The following is a 25910-nucleotide window of genomic DNA, read 5'->3' as shown; positions in this document are numbered from 1 at the left end:
ATTCAACGGCTGAAGGCAGAGCTAAATATATCATACCAGGAGGCAAGGAAATCGGTCAAACCCCTGAACATTAACAAACCTACCTACGCCCAGAAGGTAGCAGGGAGATGTTCTGTCGGAACTCAGACGGACATGACCATTCCTCCAAAGGAGTCTTTCACTCCCATCGCGCATTATCTCTTAAGTTCACAAAAACCTGCACAGAAGGACCAATCAGCTGCCACTCCTATATCGGTACCTCCTAATGCTCCACAAGCAACAAAGGTAACTATGAAAGATAAGAATAAAAAAGGGGAAGTCCCCCCAGAACCTAAGAAAACATGGAGGTCGAGCAGAAGGAGGTACCCGAAGATTCAGTCTTGGAACTCTTTGCGGAGGAAGAAATGGACACGGGACAGCGTCCATTCTTCCCCAAAAAAGATAAATCCAAGACTGATAAAAGTAAGCCCTCAGCACCTTGGAAGCCGCCTGATGGACCCACCAAGCCAAAATAATGGCTAAATTCCTACAATGGAATTGTTGTGGATTCCGGCGAAATATTGATGACATCAAGGCCCTCCTGCAAAAGCACGAGCCAGTTTGCTTTTGCTTGCAGGAGACATATCTAAAGGCAAATGATGATCCCACCATGCACAACATCACATTTTTTCGAAAGGATAGAATTGCGGATGGCACTGTACATGGGGGAGTGGCTATCCTTGTGGGTAACCAGACCCCAGTGCAGCCTTTGCTAATTACAACCAGCATAGAGGCTGTTGCAATTTGCCTTTCAGTGGGATTTTTAATAACTGTGGGATTTTATTTGCCACCTGGGACTGACATCACCCAGGCAGACCTTGATGATCTTCTAACGCAGCTGCCTCCCCCTTTCTTACTCCTCGGGGATTTTAACGGACATAACACCCTGTGGGGTAGTGCTAACATCAACGGAAGGGGACGAGTCATAGAGCGTATGCTCAATGACAATGACCTTTCCCTTCTAAATACTGGAACAAACACCTTCTTCCACATGCCTACCCGTACTTTTTCTGCCATTGATCTCTCTATCTGCTCCCCTTCTCTACTCCTTTCACTCACCTGGGAAGTGGAGGAGAATCCATACGGAAGTGATCACTTCCCTGTGATAACTTCATTACACAGTGGGAGACCATGTCTTCCCTTCAGGTTACCACGGTGGAATATTGATCAGGCTGACTGGACTGCCTTCCAACATCAGGCAATTTTTGATCTTAGCACGGTCAGTCAAGAGCCTATCAATGATGCAGTTAAGTACATCACAGAAAATATTGTCCAAGCAGCTGCGAATGCTGTTCCGAAAACATCTGCCCGGTTTCCACCATTTCCCAAACCTTGGTGGAATTCACAATGCACAGCAGCAAAAAAGGCTCAAAACAAAGCGTGGGGGATATTTCGCCGATATCCTACCACGAACAACCTTATAGCCTTCAAACATGCACGAGCCAAAGCACGCTACATCCGTCGTCAGAGTCAAAAGGAATCGTGGATCTGTTGTACATCATCTATTAACCAGTCTACCAACTCTAAGGTAGTCTGGGATAAAATCCGGAAAATGAAGGGAAAATATACATCCCACCCTTCTTCAATCCTAGATTATAATGGATGCGCTATTGCAGATTCAACTGCAATAGCCAATTCTCTTGGGGAAACATTCTCTAACATCTCTGCAACATCTTCGTATTCCCCAGAGTTCCTGGTCCTGAAATATAAAATCGAAAAACGGGCACTTAACTTTTAATTTAATTGCTTTTATCCCTACAACGGGGATTTCACTATTCAGGAACTGAAAAGAGCCCTCGCTCTTTCCAAAGCAAGTGCTGTTGGACCAGATGGCATCCATTATGAAATGATTAAACATCTCTCACCAAAATCTGTGGATTGTCTGCTCCTTCTGTATAACAGAATCTTTATTGATGGGCAGTTTCCGGACTCCTGGCGAAAGGCAATCGTTCTTGCCTTTCCTAAGCCAGGAAAGGATCCAAAAGTCACCACCAATTATCGTCCTATTGCTCTGACCAGCTGTCTGTGCAAAATCCTGGAGAGAATGGTTAATTCCCGTTTAATATGGTACTTAGAATCAAATGACCTTCTCTCCAACATCCAGTGCGGTTTCCGACGGAACCGGTCCACTTTGGACCATCTTATTAGATTGGAAGCATCCATCCGGGATGCTTTCCTAAAACGCGAACACTTGGTGTCGGTGTTCTTCGACATGGAGAAAGCGTATGACACAACTTGGAGATTTGGCATCGTAAAAGATCTGCATAGCCTTGGCCTTAGGGGGCAACTCCCCATTTTTATTAAAAACTTTTTAGCCAATCGATCTTTCCAAGTTCGTGTGGGATCCTCACTCTCTCGTCCCTTTAGCCAAGAGGAGGGAGTACCACAAGGATCAGTATTAAGTGTCACGCTTTTTGCCATCAAAGTCAATTCCATCACAGAACAACTTCCTCCAACTGTAAACTGTGCCCTCTATGTTGATGACTTTAGCATATTTTGTCAGTCATGCAACATGAGGGTTATTGAAAGACAACTGCAGAGAGCCATTGATCGCCTTAATTCCTGGGCACTTGCTAATGGCTTCAGGTTCTCGCCGGAGAAGACCGTTTGCGTACACTTTTGTCGCAAGCGTAATCTTCATCCTGAACCTGAATTAATGCTCGGACAAAATGCTATTCTAGTATCGTCAAGCACAAAATTCTTGGGACTTGTGTTTTACAAAAAGTTGACATTTCTTGAACTTATTCGTCAGCTTCGTACAAAGTGCACGAAGGGACTAAATATTCTTCGCTCTCTCTCCTCTACGCATTGGGGAGCAGATAGGTGCACCCTACTACGTATTTATCGTGCACTTGTACGATCCAAATTGGACTACAGGGCCCAGGTATACTCCTCAGCTAGAGACAGTGTCCTTTGATGGTTGGATCCCGTCCACCATCAGGCTATCTGTATAGCTACTGGAGCATTTCGAACATCTCCTGTCCAGAGCTTATATGTCGAAGCAAACGAACCACATTATCCCTTCGACGTAAGCAGTTGTCTTTAAGCTATGCTTTAAAGTTGAAATCCCTGCCAGACCATCCTACGTGGACATCTGTCTTTGAGCCACGTTGGGAAAACTTGTACAATACCCGTCAGACTGCCAACCGACCTTTTGGTATTCGTGTCCAAGAGCTACTAAGAGAGTTTAACATCATGGTAGACAAGGTTGCACAAACACCAAAAGAGACTCTTCCACCCTGGCATGCTCATACTCCATTTTGCGACTTTTCCCTTAAGAAATGGGTAAAATCTGAGACCTCGTCATCTGTCTACCATCAGCTCTTTTCCGCACACCGAGCTGAGTATTCCGACTTCCTGCCCGTCTTCACAGACGGCTCGAAGTCTGAATCGTGCGTAGGATCTGCTGCTGTCTTTCGGGACACTATAATATCTCAGCAGATTCTTCCTGAATCCAGCATATACACTGCAGAGCTGCATGCTATAGAGTTAGCCTTGGATCACATTCGAACTTCTCAATGCCAAAGGTCAATAATATATTCTGATTCTTTGAGTATATTACAGGCTTTATTATCTTTGAGACGCAACTGTCATCCAGTTCTCTCTCGGGTTCAGCAGAAGATATATTCTCTTCATAAATATAAATTTGATATCCGCTTCTGCTGGATTCCTAGCCATATTGGGATAAAGGGAAATGATTTGGCTGACACTGCAGCCAAATCAGCAGCTCCCACTAACAGTCGTTGCCTGTCAGTCCCCTATACAGACTACACGCAAATAATACACCAAAAGATATATTCCCAATGGCAAGAATTATGGCATAGAGAGAGAACAAATAAATTATACCAAATAAAGCCTCCAATACAAACATGGCAGTCCAGTCGGTGCAGGAATCGGAGCGAGGAAGTTGTTCTTGCCCGACTCTGCATAGGACACAGTCATCTGACACATTCGTTTCTGCTGAGGGCGGATGATCCTCCTATGTGCGAGCAATGCGACACCATTTTATCCGTTAAACATATTTTATGTGACTGTTCCAGTTTTAGTAATGCTCGTTTTTATCGCTTTTAACCATCTGACTGAGCCTTATACACTCAGTCAGATTTTATCCAACAATGACCACGTGTCTGCTATTTTTAGTTTCCTGAAATCAGTAAACCTTTTTAATCATATTTAAAAAATCTTATTATTTTTACCTTGTTTACTGATATTCGTCTTTTACAATTTATACGTGGCTTTTATACCCTGACTTAGTGACCTAATTCGTTAGGTCACTGAAAGATTTTTACCATTTTCATGACAAGGTTTTGGCGCATTATAGCCTTAGTTGCTGATGCGCCAATAAAACTAAACCAACCAACCAACCAACCCACTCAACCTAAGTGAGGAGCGTCCAGACGGCACAAGAAATGAAGCTACAAAGATGGGCAAAGAAGGCACTCCATGGCAGACACTACAATGACCTCCAAGATCACATCGATAACATTGCTTCCAATGCATGGCTCACAAGTGGGACGCTCTTCCTCCGAGACTGAAGGATTCATGCTGGCCATCCAAGGCCTGGTAATCAACACCAGAAACTATAGAAAATACATCGCAAAGTAGCCTGGAATATCAGATGACACATGATGACAATGTCACCTGGCCTCAGAAATGATCCAACACATCACAGGGGGATGCAAGGTGATCACCCAGACCGAGTACGCTTGTAGACACGACTATGTAACTTGGATAATACATCACAAGCTAGTGAGGAAATACCAGTTGACCAAAGAAATTGTACCATACTAAACCCCAGGCTGTACTAAAGACCCCCAATGGAACAGGACCAGGGTATGTCTGCCAGGGGCAAAGGTTGATGACGTTGTAGAGCGAATATCATCTTTTAAGGGCACAAAAGGTGATATAGTTGTACACGTTGGCACTAATGATATTAAGAGTAGGAGACCGGCAGAATTACTTAACAAGTACAGGTCACTGTTGAACAAAAGCCGAGAATTAGGGTTGAATTTGAAAGTGTCTGCAATTCTGCCCAGACACGATAGGAGGGAGTATATGATGAGAGCCTTGTCGATCAATTCGGCCCTGGAAAGATTGTGCAAGGCTCAAGGGGTAGAATTTTTTTCAGCCTGGACTGTACTTGTTAACAGGAGAGATTGCTTCTACAGGGATGGGATACACTTAAATAGAAAGGGTGCAAGAATATTTGCTGATGCTATCGAGGCAGTGTTAGGTGGGTCGGAAAACTGCTAGCTTGGGGGGAGACAAAGACCAATAGATTGACAGTAGCCACTGGCAGAGGTGAAAGAGATTCTTGCACTGCTTCTATTAGAATGAGCAGAAGCCTGAAAAACAAGATGCATGATATTTCAGAGACTGCTGGGAGCCATTGCGGTACAAGAAAACACATGGGTTGTGTTAGGGTAGCTAAGAATAGAAACAGGTACAGGTATACTTGCGTGTACACCAATGCTAGGAGTTTAGTAAATAAATTTGATGAATTTGAGGTATTGCTCAAAACATCAAAGGCAGATATTGTTGGGATATCAGAGACATGGTGTCACACAGATATAAGGGATGCAGAACTGAAATTTAGGGAGTACAACGTCTACAGAAAGGATAGACAGGATAGGAAGGGAGGAGGGGTTATGCTGTTAGTTAAGAAACACATAAAAACCAAGGAAGTGAACCAGTCGACATCGCTGGACAGTGCAGTGTTGAGTCAGTTTGGTGTGACATAAGCATTGGGAGGTCAAAATTGATAGTGTGCTATAGGCCTAATGACTGATGAGTATAATAAGAAACTGTACAGGGAAATAGAGTGGGCCAGTAAATCAGAGAGTCTTATAATGGGAGATTTTAATTTCCCAGATATTGACTGGAATTTGGGGGCTGGTCACTCACACACAAGCAGGGCTTTTGTGGATTTATTGGATGATTATTTTCTACATCAGCATGTTTGGGAGGCAACTAGAGGGAGTAATACTCTTGATTTGATTATCAGCAGTGATTCTTCATGCATTAAGAATCTGCAGGTAAATGAACCACTAGGTGGCAGTGATCACAGTGTGCTGAAGTGGGATTTACTCAAGGAGGTAACTACCATCAGAGGTAAAGGGAAGGGTTTTTGTTTTCGTAAAGGCGACTATGATGGTCTGAGACAGTATTTAAATTCTATACAGTGGGACCAACTGATGATGTTACCAACAGCAAACTCAAAATGGGAAGCATTCAAGGAACTAATCTTGGAGGCTACCAGGCTTTACATACCAACTAAGAAATATTGTTCAAGGTTTAGGCCAAAATGGATGTCAGATGAATTAATGAGGCATATGGCAGAGAAGAAAAATGCATGGGATACTTACAAATTAACACATGACACAGAAGCCTATGATAGATACAAGTTGATATGCAACCAAGTTACAAAGGAGGTTAGGCAGGCGAAGGCACATTACAAGAAATCCTTGGCAAGGGATGCAAAGAAAAACAGCAAAGAGTTCTTTACTTATGTAAACTCTAGAAGGAAGGGGATGAATCAGATTGGTCCACTTGATATTGATGGGTCAACTGTTGATGATCCTGCTCAAGTAGCTAACAAACTAAATGAATATTTTGCATCGACATTCACACATGAGGAGTTATTCAGCGAGGGGAATGCCAAAGGTGTATTCAACTCTAGCAGTAAGCTACAGAATCTTGAAATAACTGGGAGTAAAGTGGAGGAGAAATTGTTGAAGATAAACACAAGAAAGGCACCTGGGGTGGATGGGATCTATCCAGTTATATTAAAGGAGGCAGCAAAGGAAGTAAGCAAACCCTTAGCCATAATTATGAGAGCTTCCTTGGACTCAGGGGAGGTATCCATAGACTGGAAATGTGCAAATGTGACCCCAATTCACAAAGGAGGATCAAAGGCTGACACAAGTAATTATAGACCTGTGAGCTTAACTTCTGTTCCAGGAAAATTAATGGAGGCACTGGTAAAAAAGCACTGCAGGATCATTTAGACAAGACTTCAGTTATAGCTCGGACACAGCATGGTTTTGTTAAGGGGAAGTCTTGCCTAACCAATTTGATTGGATACTATGATGCAGTCACAAAAGAACTGGATGCAGGGAATAGCTTTGATATTATATACTTGGACCTTAGAAAGGCTTTTGATACTGTTGCATATGGAAGACTGCTACACAAATTGGAGCAGTGTGACATTGGAGGCAAATTGCTGCTATGGATAAAGGGGTGGTTGAGGGGGAGAAGACAGAGTGGTAATCAATTGACACTGCTCATCGTGGACTAATGTTATTAGTGGAGTCCCTCAGGGCTCAGTGTTGGGTCCATTATTGTTTTCTGTATTTATAAATGATATTGATGATGGTATATCAAGCTTAATGTCCAAGTTTGCAGACGATACAAAGGTTGGCATTGTTGTCAAGGACACTATGCTGCTGCAACAGGATCTGGAAAGGTTGAGCAGATGGGCTGAGAGGTGGCAAACGAAGTTTAACATTGACAAATGTAAAGTACTACACATGGGAAACAGCAACCCCAGAGCAACGTATCAACTCTGTGGTACTACACTGACAGTGGTAGAGAATGAAAGGGACCTGGGGGTGGTTGTGCAGGCAGATATGAAGTTCTCTGAGCAGTGCAGACGGGCTGCAAGAGTAGCTCATGGAGTATTGTCAATGATATACAGGAAGTTTTCCAGCAGGGATAAGGAGGTGATTATTCCCTTGTATAAGGCAATGGTCAGGCCACACCTAGAGTACTGTATACAGGTCTCTAGGCCTCATTTCAAGAAAGATGTAGAGCTGCTTGAACGAGTACAGAGAAGGGCAACAAGATTAGTGAATGGAACAAAGGGGTGCTCTTACAAAGAAAGGCTTAAGTTTTGCAAATTACAGTGTCTGGAGACTAGGCACCAGCGAGGTGATCTGATAGAGGTGTATAAAGCCTTGAATGGTTTGAGCATGCTCAATGCTGATGGGATTCTTCCTCTAGCTCAGAATAATCACCTGAGAAGGCATAAATTCAAATTGAGGAAAGACAGATGTAGGATAGACGTGCGGAAATTTGCCTTCGGCCAGCGGGTGGTTGGTTGGTGGAACAGACTTCCATCCCTTGTCGTGGAGGTTGATAGCTTAAATAAGTTTAAGGCTCAGCTGGAGAGGTATTTTGAACGAACAGAGGGGTGAAGTGGAAGTGGGTGTTTTTTTTTTTTTTTTTGGCTGATGCTGCATAAGCTTGCTTTCTTGCATCAAATGCCTCTGCTAATGCTAATGCTAACGCTAACCCACAAGCTCTACTGGGACCGTGCCATAATAACGGATGAGACCATCCCGCACAACAGACTGGACATAACCCTTGTGGACAAGATGGAAAAGGCTACCTACTTGATTGACATAGCGATGACACTAGCAATGTCCAGAAAATCCGTGAGGAAAAATTTAGGACGTGCATGAACTTGAGACATGAGGTCAAGGAGATGTGGCATATGCAAGAAGTAACGACCATCCTGATCATCATGTCAACCAACGGTATGGTGCCAAAGACCCTACATAATAGCCTAACAGCAGTAGTTCTCCCAGAGAATATCTACAAGGAACTCCAAAAAGTTGCAATCCTGAACACCTGTAGGATAGTCGGAGAGTTCCTTGACCAACAGTAATACCAGACAATACAACCGCCCTGTGTATTTGTTAGCAGTAACCGTCACAGAGTGGAATTCCCCAATCAGGGAGAAATAATTTGAGCAATAATAATAAAAATACATCTTTTAATAATAAGAACAATAGAAATTAAATAAATATAATTGAATATATTTTCTGTGGAGTGGATTTTTCTTAATAATTCTTCCTTATTTATGATTTATTTGTAAAATTCTTCACAAGAATTAGCAAAATTGCACTTAACTTGAGTATTTCTTTCAGCGTTTCTATGGTCAGTTGTGTTTTGTCTGATGATGTCCACAACTTTTTTACTACCAAAAAAACTCTTTTCATTGCACCATTTTTGGGAACCAATGACTTAATGCAAATGATTTGCATTATGTTTGGAATTAAGTATACAATTTAGTATATGCTGTGTATACAATGTCAAGGAGAATACTTTGACAGAGATCCATCTGAACAGCCGGTAAGCTTCATTATTTCCAAAACATTATGTCGGCCCTTGGACTTTTTTTTTTTTTTGAAATTTGCTATGACAACAACATAAACTTTCTTCAGACTCCTTTTGTATGTTCATGGATATATAGGACTGAAATAAGTGAACCATAACGTTATTGGTGGCACCAAGGTTTGAAGTGATTATGAAACTTATTTGGAAATGCCTAGAGTGATCAAGGCATTTTGTGGGCAATTCGTTTCTTTTGTGTTAGTTGCTGGTTAAGATTTGAGTAGGGGTTTTCAAACTCAAAAAAACCCGAAGTTAAAAAAAAAAAAAAAATAGCAACTCCCCTCTTTTGCCAAGTGCATACTCACATCTAGTGAGCATGAATTTGACAAACCCAGGGTCCTGAGCTGGATATCATCATTCTTCTCTTTCTTGATGATTCCCTTCTATTTTTCTCTCTCTCTCTCAGGATAACATGGGAATTTTTTTTTTTTTTTTTTTGGCTGGTGCAGCATAAGCCTCAGGCTACCTTGCACCATATGGATGATAATAATAAAAAAAAAAAGTATGGAAGCTACATGTCCAATCAGGAGGAGTTAACCTGCACCTGCGGTGAGCCCGATACATGGCATCATATTATACACGACTGTGAGTGCTATGAGGAACACAGACGCGTGCTAATAACTAAAATACAATACATACCAAAAAATCAACATCATCTCTTGGACATAGAAGACGACTACACGGCTTTCAGCTGGTTTGCACGAGAAACCTTCGACTGAAGAAGATTGGAAATTGCCATCCACAAATAAAAAGAAATAGCATACTCGAAGAAAATCGACCACCCCACAAGACTGCAAAGAGCAAGGGAAAATCAAAATGAGCATGGAAGAAGATAACCCTGACTGAAGTGAAGCCACAAATGGATCAAAGGACCCAACAAAGATCAAAGAAAATAGCAAAGCAACAAAGAACCTGGTTAGACACAGCCACAGGAATTACCCAACGAAGATGAGTGCATCAAAACAACCCAAGTGACATAAAACTCAGACTGGACGTAAATGCGTGAACTACCTACAGTATGCCATATGGGGGTCTGAATAGGAATCCCTTGCCCTATTCACCTTTAATTCCCAATCCTCTGGTGGGGAACGGGAGATGATTTCTTGTTTCCTCCCTCTCCTGCCACTCCCTGCTTCTCTACTCCTGGTGGGACATGGGCCTGCCCTACTGCTTTTGGGGACACCTACTCTATTGTCCCCATACTTCTGACTTTTTCTCCCAGTCTACAGGCAAGTTGGGCTCCATCAAGGACCTAGCAGATAAATGGCCAGAAGAACAATGATACACAACACTATACTTACAAAATCCATACATTTTAAATCTGTGGCCTTTGCAGTGAACTGTTACACCCACAATGAAAGCAGTGCGGAGAAGGAGGAAATCCCTGGTGCCGCTAGACGCGAATACACTTTACACTCTGTGCAATATGGAAAATTTTCTGGGACAGTTTGCAGTGCAGGGCAAATGACTTAAATTTGGGATGTCTGGTCACTTTAGTTTGGGTAAAAATAAAAAATTAACTATACAATGGTAAACGTGTATTTAAAATATTTATCAATACAATATAGAAACAAAAATAAATTCTGTAAATATAAATATGAAAATATAAATTCTGAAAATTAAATGAAGTAATATATTGATTTACCTGATTTAGAATGGTTTTCTTCTAGATTTGGCATTGGCAAAATCATTAATTTAGAAACTTCCATTCTTTCAGCTTCTTGCGCTTCTATGCTAAGCAGTGCTAGTGCTGATAGATGTTTTTGTCCCATGGTGTTTCTCAATAATTCTTAATTTCGAGAAAGAGCATTCCGCAGTTGATACAATAACCGGAATTGTTAAAAATAATATCAATAAGGAGCACACTTCCGAAAAACTAGCACTCATGTCATAGTATTTTGCTATGACTAGTTCCGCAAATTAACGAATAATTTTAATTTTTGCAATTTCACTTTTTAGTGACTTGACTTAAAGTAGTAATTGCATTGAAAATGATTCTGAAAAGCCACTTGAAAATTTCTTTTGCACCTTCTCTGCATTTTTTATAATGTAATTTTCATCCATTTAGATTAATTGAGTTGGTGTAAGAAATGCAAACAAGTCAGAAATTGTATTTAGTCTTTGAAACCTTTTGCACAGTTCCATTATCACTAAGTAAATTACACAATAAAAAATGTTAACTTTAACGAACAGTTCTGCATTTTCAAATCGATAGTCCTCTGCCAGTTCATCTAAATGTTTCTTAACAAGTTGCCTCTGTTTATTTGCAAATTGACAAGGTGTACCCCATTTCTGCACAACAGATGTTTCCTTGATGATGTTTTATGAGGATTTTTTACGATGTTTCTGTGCCCAGTGCAGCTTGACCAATATCCATATTTGTTCTTTGCAAAATCGTTGAGGTTGAATTAATACTCGATAAAATTTTTTCTATCAGTATGGTGGTATTGATAGAAAAAACCCCCCATTAACACAAAAAAATTTATTTTCACTATTATTTTTAATCCAGACAGCTTTCAACTTTTCATTGCTTTTTGATGGTTGTGTGATAATTTTGTTTAATGCATTAGCAAATCGGGAAATCTCAGTTTTATAGAAATTATAGATGCAAGCCGACTAGACCAACAAGTTGGATTTAATTTTTTTAATACAATATCACGTTCACTTGTATTTTGAGATAACAAGTCCCAACAGTTTATAATGTAGCCAAAAAACACATATTTTGAACAATACTGAAATAATTGGATATTTCTGGTACTCCAGTTACTGCATCTTTAATAACTATTATTTTATTATTATTAATATTAGCATTAGCATTAGTAGAGGCATTTGATGCAAGAAAGCAAGCTTATGCAGCATCAGCCAAAAAAAAACATAAATAAAAAATAACCACTTCCACTTCACCCCTCTGTTTGTTCAAAATACCTGTCCAGCTGAGCCTTAAACTTATTTAGGCTATCAATTTCCATGACAAGGGATGGAAGTCTGTTCCACCTACCAATCACCCGCTGGCTAAAGGCAAATTTCCGCACATCTATCCTACATCTGTCTTTCCTCAATTTGAATTTATGCCCTCTCAGGTGATTATTCTGAGCAAGAGGAAGAATCCCATCAGCATTGAGCATGCTCAAACCATTCAAGGCTTTGTACACCTCTATCAGATCACCTCACTGGTGCCTAGTCTCCAGACACTGTAATTCGCAAAACGTAAGCCTTTCTTTGTAAGAGCACCCCTTTGTTCCATTCACTAATCTTGTTGCCCTTCTCTGTACTCGTTCCAGCAGCTCTACATCCTTCTTGAAATGAGGCCTCCAGACCTGTATACAGTAATCTAGGAGTGTCCTGACCATTGCCTTATACAAGGGAATAATCACCTCCTTATCCCTGCTAGAAAAATTCCTATATATCATTGACAATACACCATGAGCTACTCTTGCAGCCCGTCTGCACTGCTCAGAGAACTTCATATCTGTCTGCACAACCACCCCCAGGTCCCTTTCATTCTCTACCACTGTCAATGTAGTACCACAGAGTTGATACGTTGCTCTGGGGTTACCGTTTCCCATATGTAGTACTTTACATTTGTCAATGTTAACTTCATTTGCCACCTCTCAGCCCATCTGCTCAACCTTTCCAGATCCTGTTGCAGCAGCATAGTGTCAGTAGTGTCCTTGACAACCATGCCAACCTTCGTATCGTCTGCAAACTTGGACATTAAGCTTGATATACCATCATCAGTATCATTTATAAATAAAGAAAACAATAAAGGACCCAATACTGAACCCTGAGGGACTCCACTAATAACATTAGTCCACGATGAGCAGTGTCCATTAATTACCACTCTCTGTCTTCTCCCCATCACCCACCCCTTTATCCATAGCAGCAATTTGCCTCCAATGCCACACTGCTCCAATTTGAGCAGCAGTCTTCCATGTGCAACAGTATCAAAAGCCTTTCTAAGATCCAAGTATTTATTTCAAAGTTATTCCCTGCATCCAGTTCTTTTGTAACTGCATCATAGTATCCAATCAAATTGGTCAGGCAAGATTTCCCCTTAACAAAACCATGCTGTGTCTGAGCTATAACTGAAGTCTTGTCTAGATGATCCTGCAGTGCTTCTTTAACCAGTGCCTCCATTAATTTGCTAGGAAAAGAAGTTAAACTCACAGGTCTATAATTACTTGTGTCAGCCTTTGATCCTCCCTTGTGAATTGGGGTCACATTTGCACATCTCCAGTCCATGGGTACCTCCCCTGAGTCCAAGGAAGCTCTCATAATTATGGCTAAGGGTTTGCTTACTTCCTTTGCTGCCTCCTTTAATATAACTGGATAGACCCCATCCACCCCAGGTGCCTTTCTTGTGTTTATCGTCAACAATTTCTCCTCCACTTTACTCTCAGTTATTACAAGATTCTTTAGCTTACTGCTAGAGTTGAGTACACCTCTGGCATTCCCCTCGCTGAATAACTCCTCATGTGTGAATGCCGATGCAAAATATTCATTTAGTTTGTTAGCTACCTGAGCAGGGTCATCAACAGTTGACCCATCGATATCAAGTGGACCAATCTGATTCATCCTCTTCCTTCTAGAGTTTACATAAGTAAAGAACTCTTTGCTGTTTTTCTTCACATCCCTTGCCAAGGATCTCTCGTAATCTGCCTTCGCCTGCCTAACCTCCTTTGTAACTTGGTTACAGATCAACTTGTATCTATCATAGGCTTCTGTGTCACGTGTTAATTTGTATGTATCCCATGCATTTTTCTTCTCTGCCATATGCCTCATTAGTTCATCTGACATCCATTTAGGCTTAAACCTTGAACAATATTTCTTAGTTGGTATGTAAAGCCTAGTAGCTTCCAGGATAAGTTCTTTGAATGCTTTCCATTTTGAATTTGCTGTCTCAGTCCATCGTAGTTGCCTTTACGAAAGCAATACCCCTTCCCATTACCCCTAATGGTAGTTACCTCTTTGAGTAACTTCCACTTCAGAACAGTGTGATCACTGCCACCTAGTGGTTCATTTATCTGCAGGTTCTTAATGCATGAAGAATCACTACTGATAATCAAATCAAGAGTATTACTCCCTATAGTTGCCTCCCGAACATGCTGATGTAGAAAACAATCATCCAATAAATCCACAAAAGCCTTGCTAGTGTGTGAGTGACCAGCTCCCAAATTCCAGTCAATATCTGGTTAATTAAAATCCCCCATTATAAGACTCTCTGATTTACTGGCCCACTCTATTTCTCTGTACAGTTTCTTATTATACTCATCAGAGTCATTAGGCCTATAGCACACTCCTACTCTCAATTTTGATCTCCCAATGCTTATGTCACACCAAACTGACTCGACACTGCACTGTCCAGCAATGTCGACTGGCTTCACTTCCTTGGATTTTATGTGTTTCTTAACTAATAGCATAACCCCTCCTCCCTTCCTATCCAGTCTATTCTTTCTGTAGACATTGTACTCCCCAAATTCCAGTTCTGCATTCCTTATATCTGTGTGACACCACGTCTCTGAAATCCCAACAATATCTGCCTTTGATGTTTTGAGCAATACCTCAAATTCATCAAATTTATTTACTAAACTCCTAGCATTGGTGTACATGTAAGTATACATGCACCTGCTCTTCCTCTTAGCCATCCTAACACAACCCATGTGTTCACTTGTACCCCCATGATTCCCAGCAGTCTATGAAATATCCTGCATCTTATTTTCGAGGCTGCTGCTCATTCCAATAGGAGTGCAATAATCACTTTCACCTCTGCCAGTGGCTACTGTTAATCTATTAGTCCTTGTATCCCCCCCAATCTAGCAGTTTTCCGACCCACCTAACACTGCCTCGATAGCATCAGCAAACATTCTTGCACCCTTTCTATTTAAGTGTATCCCATCCCTGTAGAAGCAGTCTCTCCTGTTAACAAGTACAGACCAGGCTGAAAAAAATTCTACCCCTTGATCCCTGCACAATCTTTCCAGGGCCGAATTGATCGACAGGGCTCTCATCATATACTCCCTCCTATCGTGTCTGGGCAGAATTGCAGACACTTTCAAATTCAACCCTAATTCATGGCTTTTTTTCATCAGTGACCTGTACTTGTTAAGTAATTTCGCCGGTCTCCTACTCTTAATATCATTAGTGCCAACGTGTACAACTATATCACCTTTTGTGCCCTTAAAAGATGATATCCGCTCTACAACGTCATCAACCTTTGCCCCTGGCAGACATACCCTGGTCCTGTTCCATCTATCCTTTTTACAAAGCTTGTTTCCCTGACAATAGTCACCAACAACTACTAGTTCCTTTGGGACCAACGCATTCTGCCTTGGGGGTTGCCACTGTGTTGCGCGATGACCAAGTGCAAGCTCTGGCATTGGTGTGGGCAGCTGAGAGCTTGATTGGCCCCTCACTTGTAATCCTTCGAGGGCATCCACCCTGTCCTTCAAGCTCTCATATAGTCCCATAACAACGCTGAGTTGTCGCCTGATTTCCTTACACTCCTTGCATCGCGCACATACAAAGACATCCCCCATGGCAGTATCATGTCCCATACCTGACTGCTCCGCAAACATCAAGCAAATAGTGCATCTTAAAAGGCTGTGATTCAGAGGGCAACTGCCCCCCTCAGTTCTCCCCTGAGCCACAGCATTCCCATTAGCTTGAGCCTTTTGCTTTGCTGCTCTGGTTTGAGTCATGATTTCGATTTACTTTCAATAAAATTTCAATTTCAGTACAAATTAAATCCTAAACTTGTATCCCAACACAGTTATAACGCTATATTTATGTTTCAGTAATGAGTGTTATCTACGAAATCTACGAGTGCTATCTACAAAATATTTGTTTCAGTAACGAGTGTTATCTACGAAATCCCTTTATATAACTTCCGTATCAAGTTATGTATTAATTATTTATTGTTACTAATTATTTATGTTACGTAACCTAAGTGGTTATATGTATAGTTAAAATTGCAATTTAATTGCCAATGAAGTTCGACAAGATTAATAGATTTTACTGATTAATTTTCCCGTAACAATGGCGACTATTTACGAACGGTAAACACGTGGATTTGATACCCTTTCCGATACTAAGTAATACCTACAAAATCTCTATCTAAGTTACTTTAAACTTAAGTACCATAAATAGGAATATAAAGCTACTCTAGAAAATAAGTTAATATGTCAATTTAAACTAATAAATCAGAAAAAACTTCTCTGTTCCAAGAGCAGCAGAAAGGCACGTCCGCAAGGAAGCCTGAGGCTTATGCTGCACCAGGAAAAAAAAAAGTTCCTGAGTAACCCTGTGTGTGTGTGTGTGTGTGTGTGTGAGAGAGAGAGAGAGAGAGAGAGAGAGAGAGAGAGAGAGAGAGAGAGAGAGAGAGAGAGAGGGAGGGAGAGTGTCAAAAGTAGAAGGGAATCACCAGGAAAGAGAAGAATGATGATATCCAGCTCAGGACCCTGGGTGTGCCAAGCCCATACTCACCAGATGTGAGCCCCCCTGGGGTTGATATATACTGCACACTACTCGCAGGTGTCTAGTTTTCAGAAGCTGCAATTTGCAGAAATTAAGCTCTTTCTTCATAAGAGCACTCCTTTGTTCTCTTCACCAGTCTTGTTGTCCTTCTCTGTACTTGTTTTAGCAACTCTAAAATGAGGCTTCCAGACCTGTATTATGTACTCAAGGTGTGGCCTGACCATTTCCTTATACAAGGGGATAAACACCTTATCCCTGCTCGCAAAATTCTTATATATCATTGACAAGACCCCATGATCTACTTTGGAAGCCTGTCTGCACTGTTCAGAAAACTTCATTTCTGACTGCATAATTATCCCCCTGTCTCTTTCATTCTCCACTACTCTGAGTATAACACTTCCCAGTTGGTAAATTTCTCTGGGGTTACTGCTACCCATATGCAGTACTTTGCATTTGTCAGTGTTAAACTTCATTTGCCACCTCTTGGCCTATCTGCCCAACATTTCCAGATCCTGTTGCAGCAGCATACTGTCATTACTGTTATTAACAACGTTACCAACTTTTTTGATTTGGATCTAACTGAAACAAACAGCTGTATCATTGATCGCTTTCCCCTTTTTGGTACCTTGGACTTAGTGACTATTTCTTTGCCTTTGTTTATATAAATAAAAACTGCACCAGTGGGACATGGGATATGTTTATATAAAAATAACATTGAGCAAAAATTGTGAATCTGCTACCTTACTACGGGAAGTTGGGAGAGGGGTTCTAGAATTCAGAGTTGCCTTGCTTTCTACAATGCCTGAATCAGCTCCTATGAAACAGGAACTATGAAGCAGCCAGGGACTCTTTTGACATATCAGCTGCAGAGGCAAAAGTCCCACAGGCCCAACAGCGTGGTTCCCCAATAATATTCAGAAATATTATAGGTGCAATAGTTGTTGTAGTTGTTATTATTTAGGAACATTAGCAACTAAGGCCATATTGCTCTGGGAATATGCGGTGGTCAATCCCTGACCTTTCCGTATTTGGTGGCTTGTGGGCTCAAACCACGGTCTAATCAAGAAGCATGTGCTACGCACTGCTGCTCCTTCCCACCTGGTTACGGTACAATGTCATCAACCTTTTTGGTGCAATAGTAATACTATACAGCCACTCCCCAACTTACATAATACTCAACTTAAGTAAATTCAACTTTATGTAAGGTTTTTGCCAGCCAGTGCAAACTTAAAAAAATCATGGAAACATATCTTGCTTCCTATAGGAAATAAATGGAGGTACTGTTTTGTGAAAATATCGTAATGTGAACCCAATAACAGTTTTTTTTTTTTTTTTTGGTAAATCGTTCCAGGACCTCAGAAGTTGAAATTTTCTCTATATAACTACGCTATTTATCTCTCTAAAAGGTCATTTTTATAATGGAAATTGTATTAGTTTTATATAAATTTATGTCAAATAAGCGCAACACAAAAATCACTTAACTAAAGGATTGCTAGGAAACGAAACAAAAATGATTAAGAAATGAAGGTGATAATGATTTAGGAAGTATGAAGCAGGACAAAGTTTGCCATCTATTGCACGGGAATTAGATCTCTCTGCTTCAACACTGAATGCTATTTTAAAGGACAGTGCGTGTATAAAAGAATATGTTAAAGGATCAACAGTGATCACAAAGCAGCGTTCAGGTGCTGTATCGGAGATGGAAAGCTAATAATAAAAACGATGCCTTTACACTACGTACATAGTTTGATTTATAGGTAAACTATGGTGTATCTACACTGATATTATATAGTTATTTAAATCCACATGTTGTTATGCTTTGTGCATTTCGTCTTTAAAATAATTAGGATGAAAAATCAGATTCAGAAGCAAGTGCCCCTGAGGTGTTTGTACTGGCACTTGTTCTTAATCTTTTTATTGTACATTTCGAAGCACACTTTTCTAATTTTTCTTGCGTGTGAAATCAAAAAAATTGAATAAATAATTCTATTTACACGTTCGGCAAATTGAGCATGCATAGTTATGAGTGCTGTACAAGCATTTAGGGAAATTTCGACTTACTTAAAGTTCCGTGGAACTCAACCTTAAGTGGCTGTACTCAATAATAATGACCCTCAATAAGTTGGCCTCTATTTTATTTTGGCCCCTGCAGCCACAAATCCTTAAAAATTGCCCTGGAAGCAGCAGCTATGCTAATGCCATTTCATCTTTATTCACTGCAGTTTCGCTTGTGCTTTGCAACTAGTTAACAATAAACATGCTTCGTGTGAAAAAAAATTATTGTTCATAGACATAGTACAGGCAGTTCTCGCTTTACGAGTTCTCGGGTTTACGAGTTTTTTCCCCAAGTATCAAGTATCAACAAAATTGAAAATATGAACATTAATTGCAAAAAATGAATGTTAAACATTCATAAATACCGCATTTCAAACCATGTGTGTAGCTATACAATGTAGTGTACCCAGCTTTACAATATTAATCCGTTCCAGAGACACCATCGTATCATTAAAATATCGGCGCCTCCGTAGCCAGGTGGGAAGGAGCAGCACTGCATAGCACACGCTTCTTGATTAGACCGGGGTTCGAGCCCGTCACCACCAAATATGGAGGATGCGGAAAGGTCAGGGAATGACTACCGCATATCCCGGAGCAATATGGCCTTAGTTGCTAATGCTCCAAAAAAAAAAACCAAACAACAACATTAAAATATCGTAATGTGAACCCAGTAACACCTTGTTTTTTGGTAATTCATTTCAAGATCTCGGAGGTTGAAATTTTCGCTGAATAACTAAGTTTTTTATCTCTCTAAAATGTCATTTTTAAGGTCACGAACGTGACCTTAAGGCCATATAAAAGGTTGTGAGCATGGTTTGTAAATTGTATTAGTTACCAGTTCAAATCATTAAAATGCACTACACTTTCGTCGTTATCTTGGGAAAAAATCTCTTGAAACATTTCTGAAGAAGACGACTCCTTGTGCAACAAAACAACGAGTGCTGAGCCAATAATGAGTGATCAATGAGTGTGCATTTAGTTGATGATGATGATGATGAAGAATAAACATTCTTTAACATTTGTAAGTTGTAAATAATATCTCTATTATTATAATTTGCTTGATTTTACAGGCTATGTTTTCATTTCTTTGGATAAATCAATCATTGTTTAAACATAAACCAATTGCTAACTAATTTCATTGTTGAGAACGCAACAAGTACAGGTCACTGTTGAAAAAAAGCCGTGAATTAGGGTTGAATTTGAAAGCGTCTGCAATTCTGCCCAGACACGATAGGAGGAAGTATATGATGAGAACTCTGTCGATACATATGTGTTATTGACTGAAAGTTCCATTTGTTTTGTTAACTATGAATAAAAATATGTAAGTACAATTTAGTATTTTTATTTCTAAACTTACTAAACCTTTTTTTTTTTTAGTCTCCAAAACTGTAATTTTGATAAGTTCGAAAATCCAAACAAATCAGAAGTCTGAACTATCCCCGGTCCCAATTAGTTCAGTTTATCAATGCTCTATTGTGTTAAAATTCACTTGTGTAGAAAATCAGATTGTTTGTGGTATTTTCACCCTATCTCTGTTTGAATGGACCTCAATGAGGCTCGTGTCAGTGTCATAATTTTATTTAATTTTCTAGGGTAATATATCATGAAAATGAAGTTCACACAGTTTCACAGTTCATTTCAATAATTCCCAACCCAAATGTCATGAATGAGCATGTGAAGCTCAAGGTTAGAAAGAGTGCCTCATTGGAATTTAGCTGTAAAAACACTTTGTATATATCCATTCACCTCCAGGTCTCGAAAAGAAAAATTAATTTTATTCTTACATAATCTATTTATAAGGTATTTTCTAAAAATTGCTATTATATTGTTGATATTTATATCATATATATATATATATATATATATATTTACGATTATATATGAATATACTAAATAACTGGATGCTTAGCTTTCCTTTGTGTATGTCTATTTACTTAGTTTTATTTTGTAGGATTTTCCTCTTACCTGGTTTTTAAAGAACACTTTATCACACAGAACCTTTTTCAAGATGGATCTTCAGACTTCCCTAATATGTGCAGGAGTTTTTGTAGTTTCTGCTATGGTAGTTTATTTGATATCGGTTCTAGGAATGAGAGAAAGGACATATGAAGAAGCCATAGAAGAACAGAGACGTCGTAATCAAGAAGCAATTCAACAATCAAAGTCAGACAAATCTAAAAAGGAGAAAAAGTTTAAGAAATGGGGACGTCGATCAAAAGAAAAAGGTGAAGAAGAAAAATCTTCTCTTGGAGAAGATCTTATTGATGAAAAATTATGTCATCATGATCATGTTGACTTCAAATCTGAGACAGAAGTTATTTTGACTGATCCTGATTCTGAACCAAAGTCCCAGAAACCAAGGAAAAGAGGAAAGACGCTGGTAAAGCCTGTATTGATTAATAAAGATGATGGGACAGCTCTCTCTTCTTCTTCTTCTTCTGAAGATACTGATGAACAGAATTCTCAGAGTAACTCTTTCTTGATTAGTTTATCACCAGATGAAGTAGAATTGAAGCATACAGATTTAGAAGAAGAAGAAGAAGAAGAAGATGATGATGAAGGAAGGCCACTGATTCCAGAAGTGGAAGGGCCTTTGGTTGAAAAACAGATGGAACAATCAGATGAAGAACAACTTCCATGTAAAGATTTTAATGTCAAAAATGAATCTAATGATATGCAAATAAAATGCTTTCATGATGTTGAAGTAAATTCAGAAATTGCCACTGGAGTTCAGTCTTCTGTTGGATTTTCATCAAGTACATCAAGACTGTCCCCTGGAAAAAGAAATAAGAAGAATCATAAAGCTGAACAGTTTGATTCTGGTAAGTGTATATAATATATATGTGTGTGTGTTTGTGCATATGCCTATATTTTTTTGCACAAATTTAGAGATGAATACATGCATAAGTACAAAAAATACGAATGCTTGAATGGTGGAAAAAAATTTTAAAGACTTATGTTTGTGTAAATATTGATATATTTATTTAGAAATGCAAAGTTAGTTATTGAATTTATAATCATAGACCTTTTAGCTTGTCTTTTGTTCTTGGGAAAACTTGGAGATTAATAGGTTAATTGGCGCCTCCGTAGCCAGGTGGGCAGGAGCAGCAGTGCGTAGCACATGCTTCTTGATTAGACCGGGGTTCGAGCCCGTGACCACCAAATGCGGAGAGGTCAGGGAATGATCATCACATATTCCCTGGAGCAATGTGGCCTTAGTTGCTAATGCTCCTAAAAACCAAATAACAAACAATAGGTTAATCATTTTCTTTTATAAGGCAAATAATTGCTTTCTGTCTCAGAACAAGTAATTTTTGAAATTAGTTCCGTTCCATTCGTGTCTTTATTTGTTCGTATTATAGTCATATTTGTAATTTTGGTGTGGGGGTTACTTATACCTCTAATATTGCTAAAGGTACAATTTAGTGAATTTTTCAGTTTTTATCATAAAACCTAGACAATAAAGTGCATGAAGATAGAAAATACAGTAGGTGCCACTTAATAGTTTCATTGGTCATAAACATTGCTGTTTTATTAGAATTAGTTTTCTAAAGACAAAAACAAATTTTAGTAAATGTATTAAAATTTTGCCACATGTTGATGGATTTTTTCATAACTTTGGAAAGAATTGAGGTAAGTGCACCTGAATGACAAGAACCAAGAATGACAAAATATGTCACCTTTTTTAGGAATTCGTTGGATTTATGCAAATTTCCATGCAGGAGGAAAGACACCCATGGAATAAAGGAGTGTAAAAAGGCAACACAGAATAGAACCAAATCTCTGAAGTACAGTTTTTGAAAACAAGTGGAGACATTCCATTGTGACAAGTAGACTTCTTGCCATCAGATTGGCAGGATCTTTTGACGTCGCTCTGTCAGAAGACCGTGGGTGGTAGTGAATGGATTGTGTTCATTATGGTAGGAGGAAGTTTTCCAAGATCATTGATATGAGAGTAAAGAAAAAGTAAGATGCTGATTAGTCAGCTTTACCTTTAGCTGAGGTTGCAATAGAGGCATCAGGATGTAACAGAGATGGAAGTTGCAGCCAGTAGCTTTGGCAGAAGAGCAGAAGGTTCTACCACTCTTTGGACATTAAGCATGTTTCCTATTTTTAGCCTTTTAAAAATTGAGTTCAATTTATTAATAACTTGTTTACATCTTTTGAAAACTTTCATCTAGATAGAAAGTGGAGTTTAAGATTTGGATGTAGGTCAGTTGTGACTAGTGCACATTTTTTTTGAAACACAATTATTTAGATAAAAGATGAAAGTTTTGGTTTGAACAGGGAATAAAAGATTTCAAGAAGAATTTCATAAATGAAATCTGAGAAGATATTGAGATTTAAAGGAGTAATATAATCAAGGAAATGGAATAGAAATCATGTAATTCATCCAATTTTGCAATCTTTTAATGAAGAATGATATGAAGCCGAGAATAGCCATGAGATAGAGACTTCACCAAAGAAAAGATCACCAAATTTTGATTTGAGTTACCTAGAGGGCACAGACTGTTTGATTTGAATGTCTTTCAACATTTATTTTCAGTTGTCTGGTGCCAACGTTGGTTCACACCTGGGTAGTCATACCCAGCTTACTGAGCAAATAGTATAAAAATACTAGATAAAATTACTAGCAATAAAAATTTGCTCTTGGAGGATATAATCAGTATTACTGACCTACTGATCAGTGTGAAGGTGGAAACAGAGGATTTGTTTTATTGTAAAATAATCAGGTCTTCTATTTCCACCACCATCATCAGTCAAACCCTTTGGTTGATGGTAGAAACAAAGGACTGCATATCACCTGGTGAGTATCAGCTTATTCAGTGTTTTAGCCCAAGCAGCAGCTTGTATCTATTGTCACTGGAAGAATGCCTGCAGCCAACCTTAGGGACCATATACAAATGCATGTACATAATCCCAGGGGCTCACATCTGGTGAGTATGGGCTTGGCACACCCAGGATGCTTAGGCGGATATCATCATTCTTCTCTTCCTTGGTGATTCCCTTCTCTCTCTCTCTCTCTCTCTCTCTCTCTCTCTCTCTCTCTCTCTCTCTCTGTCTTTTACAGTATTATAGGTATTTTCCTTTTTTTTTTTTTTTCGTTTTTCTTTTCAGTCACCTTTGCATTTTTCAGCTATATGTCTCTATTATTGTTTCAGGTATGGACCTGTTAAACTTGTTGATTGGGATACAAAGATACCATTAGGTTCTTCTGCAAAGTTGTCATTTTTTTTTTCCTTTCTTTTTTATCTCCCTTGCCCTTATATAATTTCTTAATATTTTGAAACAGTCCTTTAAATGAAGTATATGCTGAAAATGATTATTTTTCTCATTGTCCATTATTTTAGGTGGCGATGGATTTGAGGCTTCTGGAGCAAAACTGTTAACATTGCTAAAAAGTACTTCATTAAGTGAAGAAGAAATTTTAATGATGGTGGATGTTTTGTCAAATAAACAACCAGGTGGAGTTGCTGGTGGTGGGGGTGGATGGACCAAAGTAAGTTCATTCCTGGCTGTTTAGTTAACTGCATTTTAAATTATATTAGATTTTTGTTATTTAATTTGGAACATATTTTATTTCAAAAATATACCAGAAATAGAGAGAACTTAATGATTATTGTTTACATATAATTTACTTATTGAGATGATTTTGATATAATTGAGCTGATAATTTTAGCACTTACTGCTTTTTCTTTCAAACTGCTATTATTCACTTGCATATTTCTGTTCCCTATTCCTATGCTTTTAATTTTTTATAATTTAAGCAGAATGTGAATAAGAAAGAAAAAATAAGAATATATATATATATAGTTTTTCACAGTGCATTAGTATGAAATTACGCAACATATTTTAGAGAAGCATAATGTGCTGGATTTGTTATGATAGTACACAAAAACATAGAAAAAATCCAGCTGCAACAGTAAATATTAAAATTTCAGAAATTTTGTTGTTATCAAAATTTCTGAAAGTGATGTTTTCTGCTCAGCATTTGTCTCTTCACATTATATTAGTACAACCAGCAAAATTATATAGTTCAAATGGTCAGTGATGATGGCACTCAGTGAAAAAGAAGTCAAACTGTTTCATCCTTAACAATGTTTATTGATAGATCAAATCACTACAGATATAAAAGTTAATACAAATTACTAAATAAATAAAAAAAAAAGTCTGAACATCTACTCTGTGTCATGTCATTTGTATTGGATATAATAATTTGTATCCAGTATATTCAATTTAATTATACCTTATTTATTTAAGATGTGCCATGAAAGTACCTGGCTTTAGTGTCTTTATTATTTCGAAATTATCTAGAAAAATGATCCAGTGGCTACTTTAAAGAAGCAGATACAGGACAAAGATCAGGCACTTGATGCAGAACAGAAACTTGTGCAAGCAGCTAATGCAAAACTAAAGGAACTTCGTCAAGAGATGACACAAGAAAAATCTCGTTCAACAGCTACAGAACGGTCCTTAAGGGAAAAGGTTAGCCAGCAACAACAGGAGATACAAGCTTTTCATGGACGAATGCAAAGGACCCATGAGCAACACATTGCTGACACTTCTGCATTACAGGCCAAAATTCAACAAGTAAGCAATATAACTTCATCACTTTGGTAATTTCTTATTATCTAACATAAAAATAAAATAATGTTATTAGTGGTAAAATGATGCAGAGAAGCAAGCAAGTACAATAATAAAAAATAAAAAAAAATAAAACAAAACCCACTTCATTTGTCCATCTGTCCTAATAATATGTTTAATCCTTCAAATTTATTTAAGCTGCCCACTTCCGCAACACCAGGCAGAAAAGTGTTCCAATGTTAGTTCACTGGCTGAAAGCAAATTTTTGGATATCTGTTCTGCAGCCATCCTTTTTCCAATTTAAATGTATGCTCACTTGTGTTTGATAGCTGAGAAAGAGTAAGGATGCCATTACCAAATGGATGGCAGATGAACTAATGAGACGCGTGGCAGAGAAGAAAAATGCATGGAAAGCATATAAATTATCACGCGACACAGAAGCCTGTGGCAGATAAAAGCTAGTCTGTAATCAAGTCACAAAGGAGATCAGGCAAGCAAATGCAGATTACGAGAATTCTTTGGCAAAGGATGCTAAGATAAACAGCAAGCACTTCTTTACTTATATAAACTCTAAAAGGAAGGGGATGAATCGGATTGGTCCA

At 38.9% G+C, this 25910-nt stretch overlaps 1 protein-coding gene across 10 annotated transcripts in view; it reads left to right on the top strand.

Annotated features, from left to right (window-relative positions):
• The window catches only part of LOC150084898 (uncharacterized), a 437743-nt gene that overhangs the window by 40089 nt on the left and 371744 nt on the right, over nt 1-25910 (top strand). For all 10 annotated transcript variants that reach the window (XM_090376690.1, XM_090376694.1, XM_090376693.1 and 7 more), the window contains exons 2-4: nt 20675-21545; nt 24075-24223; nt 25039-25314. In XM_090376690.1, the coding sequence (XP_090232816.1) occupies nt 20732-21545; nt 24075-24223; nt 25039-25314 (1239 nt within the window). In that variant the 5' untranslated portion in view covers nt 20675-20731. The remainder of the gene's footprint in view (nt 1-20674; nt 21546-24074; nt 24224-25038; nt 25315-25910) is intronic.

Source organism: Mastigoproctus giganteus, chromosome 6 (assembly GCF_048544385.1).
Source record: "Mastigoproctus giganteus isolate SK-2022 chromosome 6, ASM4854438v1, whole genome shotgun sequence".
Taxonomy (NCBI): Eukaryota; Metazoa; Arthropoda; class Arachnida; order Uropygi; family Thelyphonidae; genus Mastigoproctus; species Mastigoproctus giganteus.
Note: the sequence above shows the minus strand (reverse complement) of the source record. Positions and strands in the feature narration are given on the sequence as shown.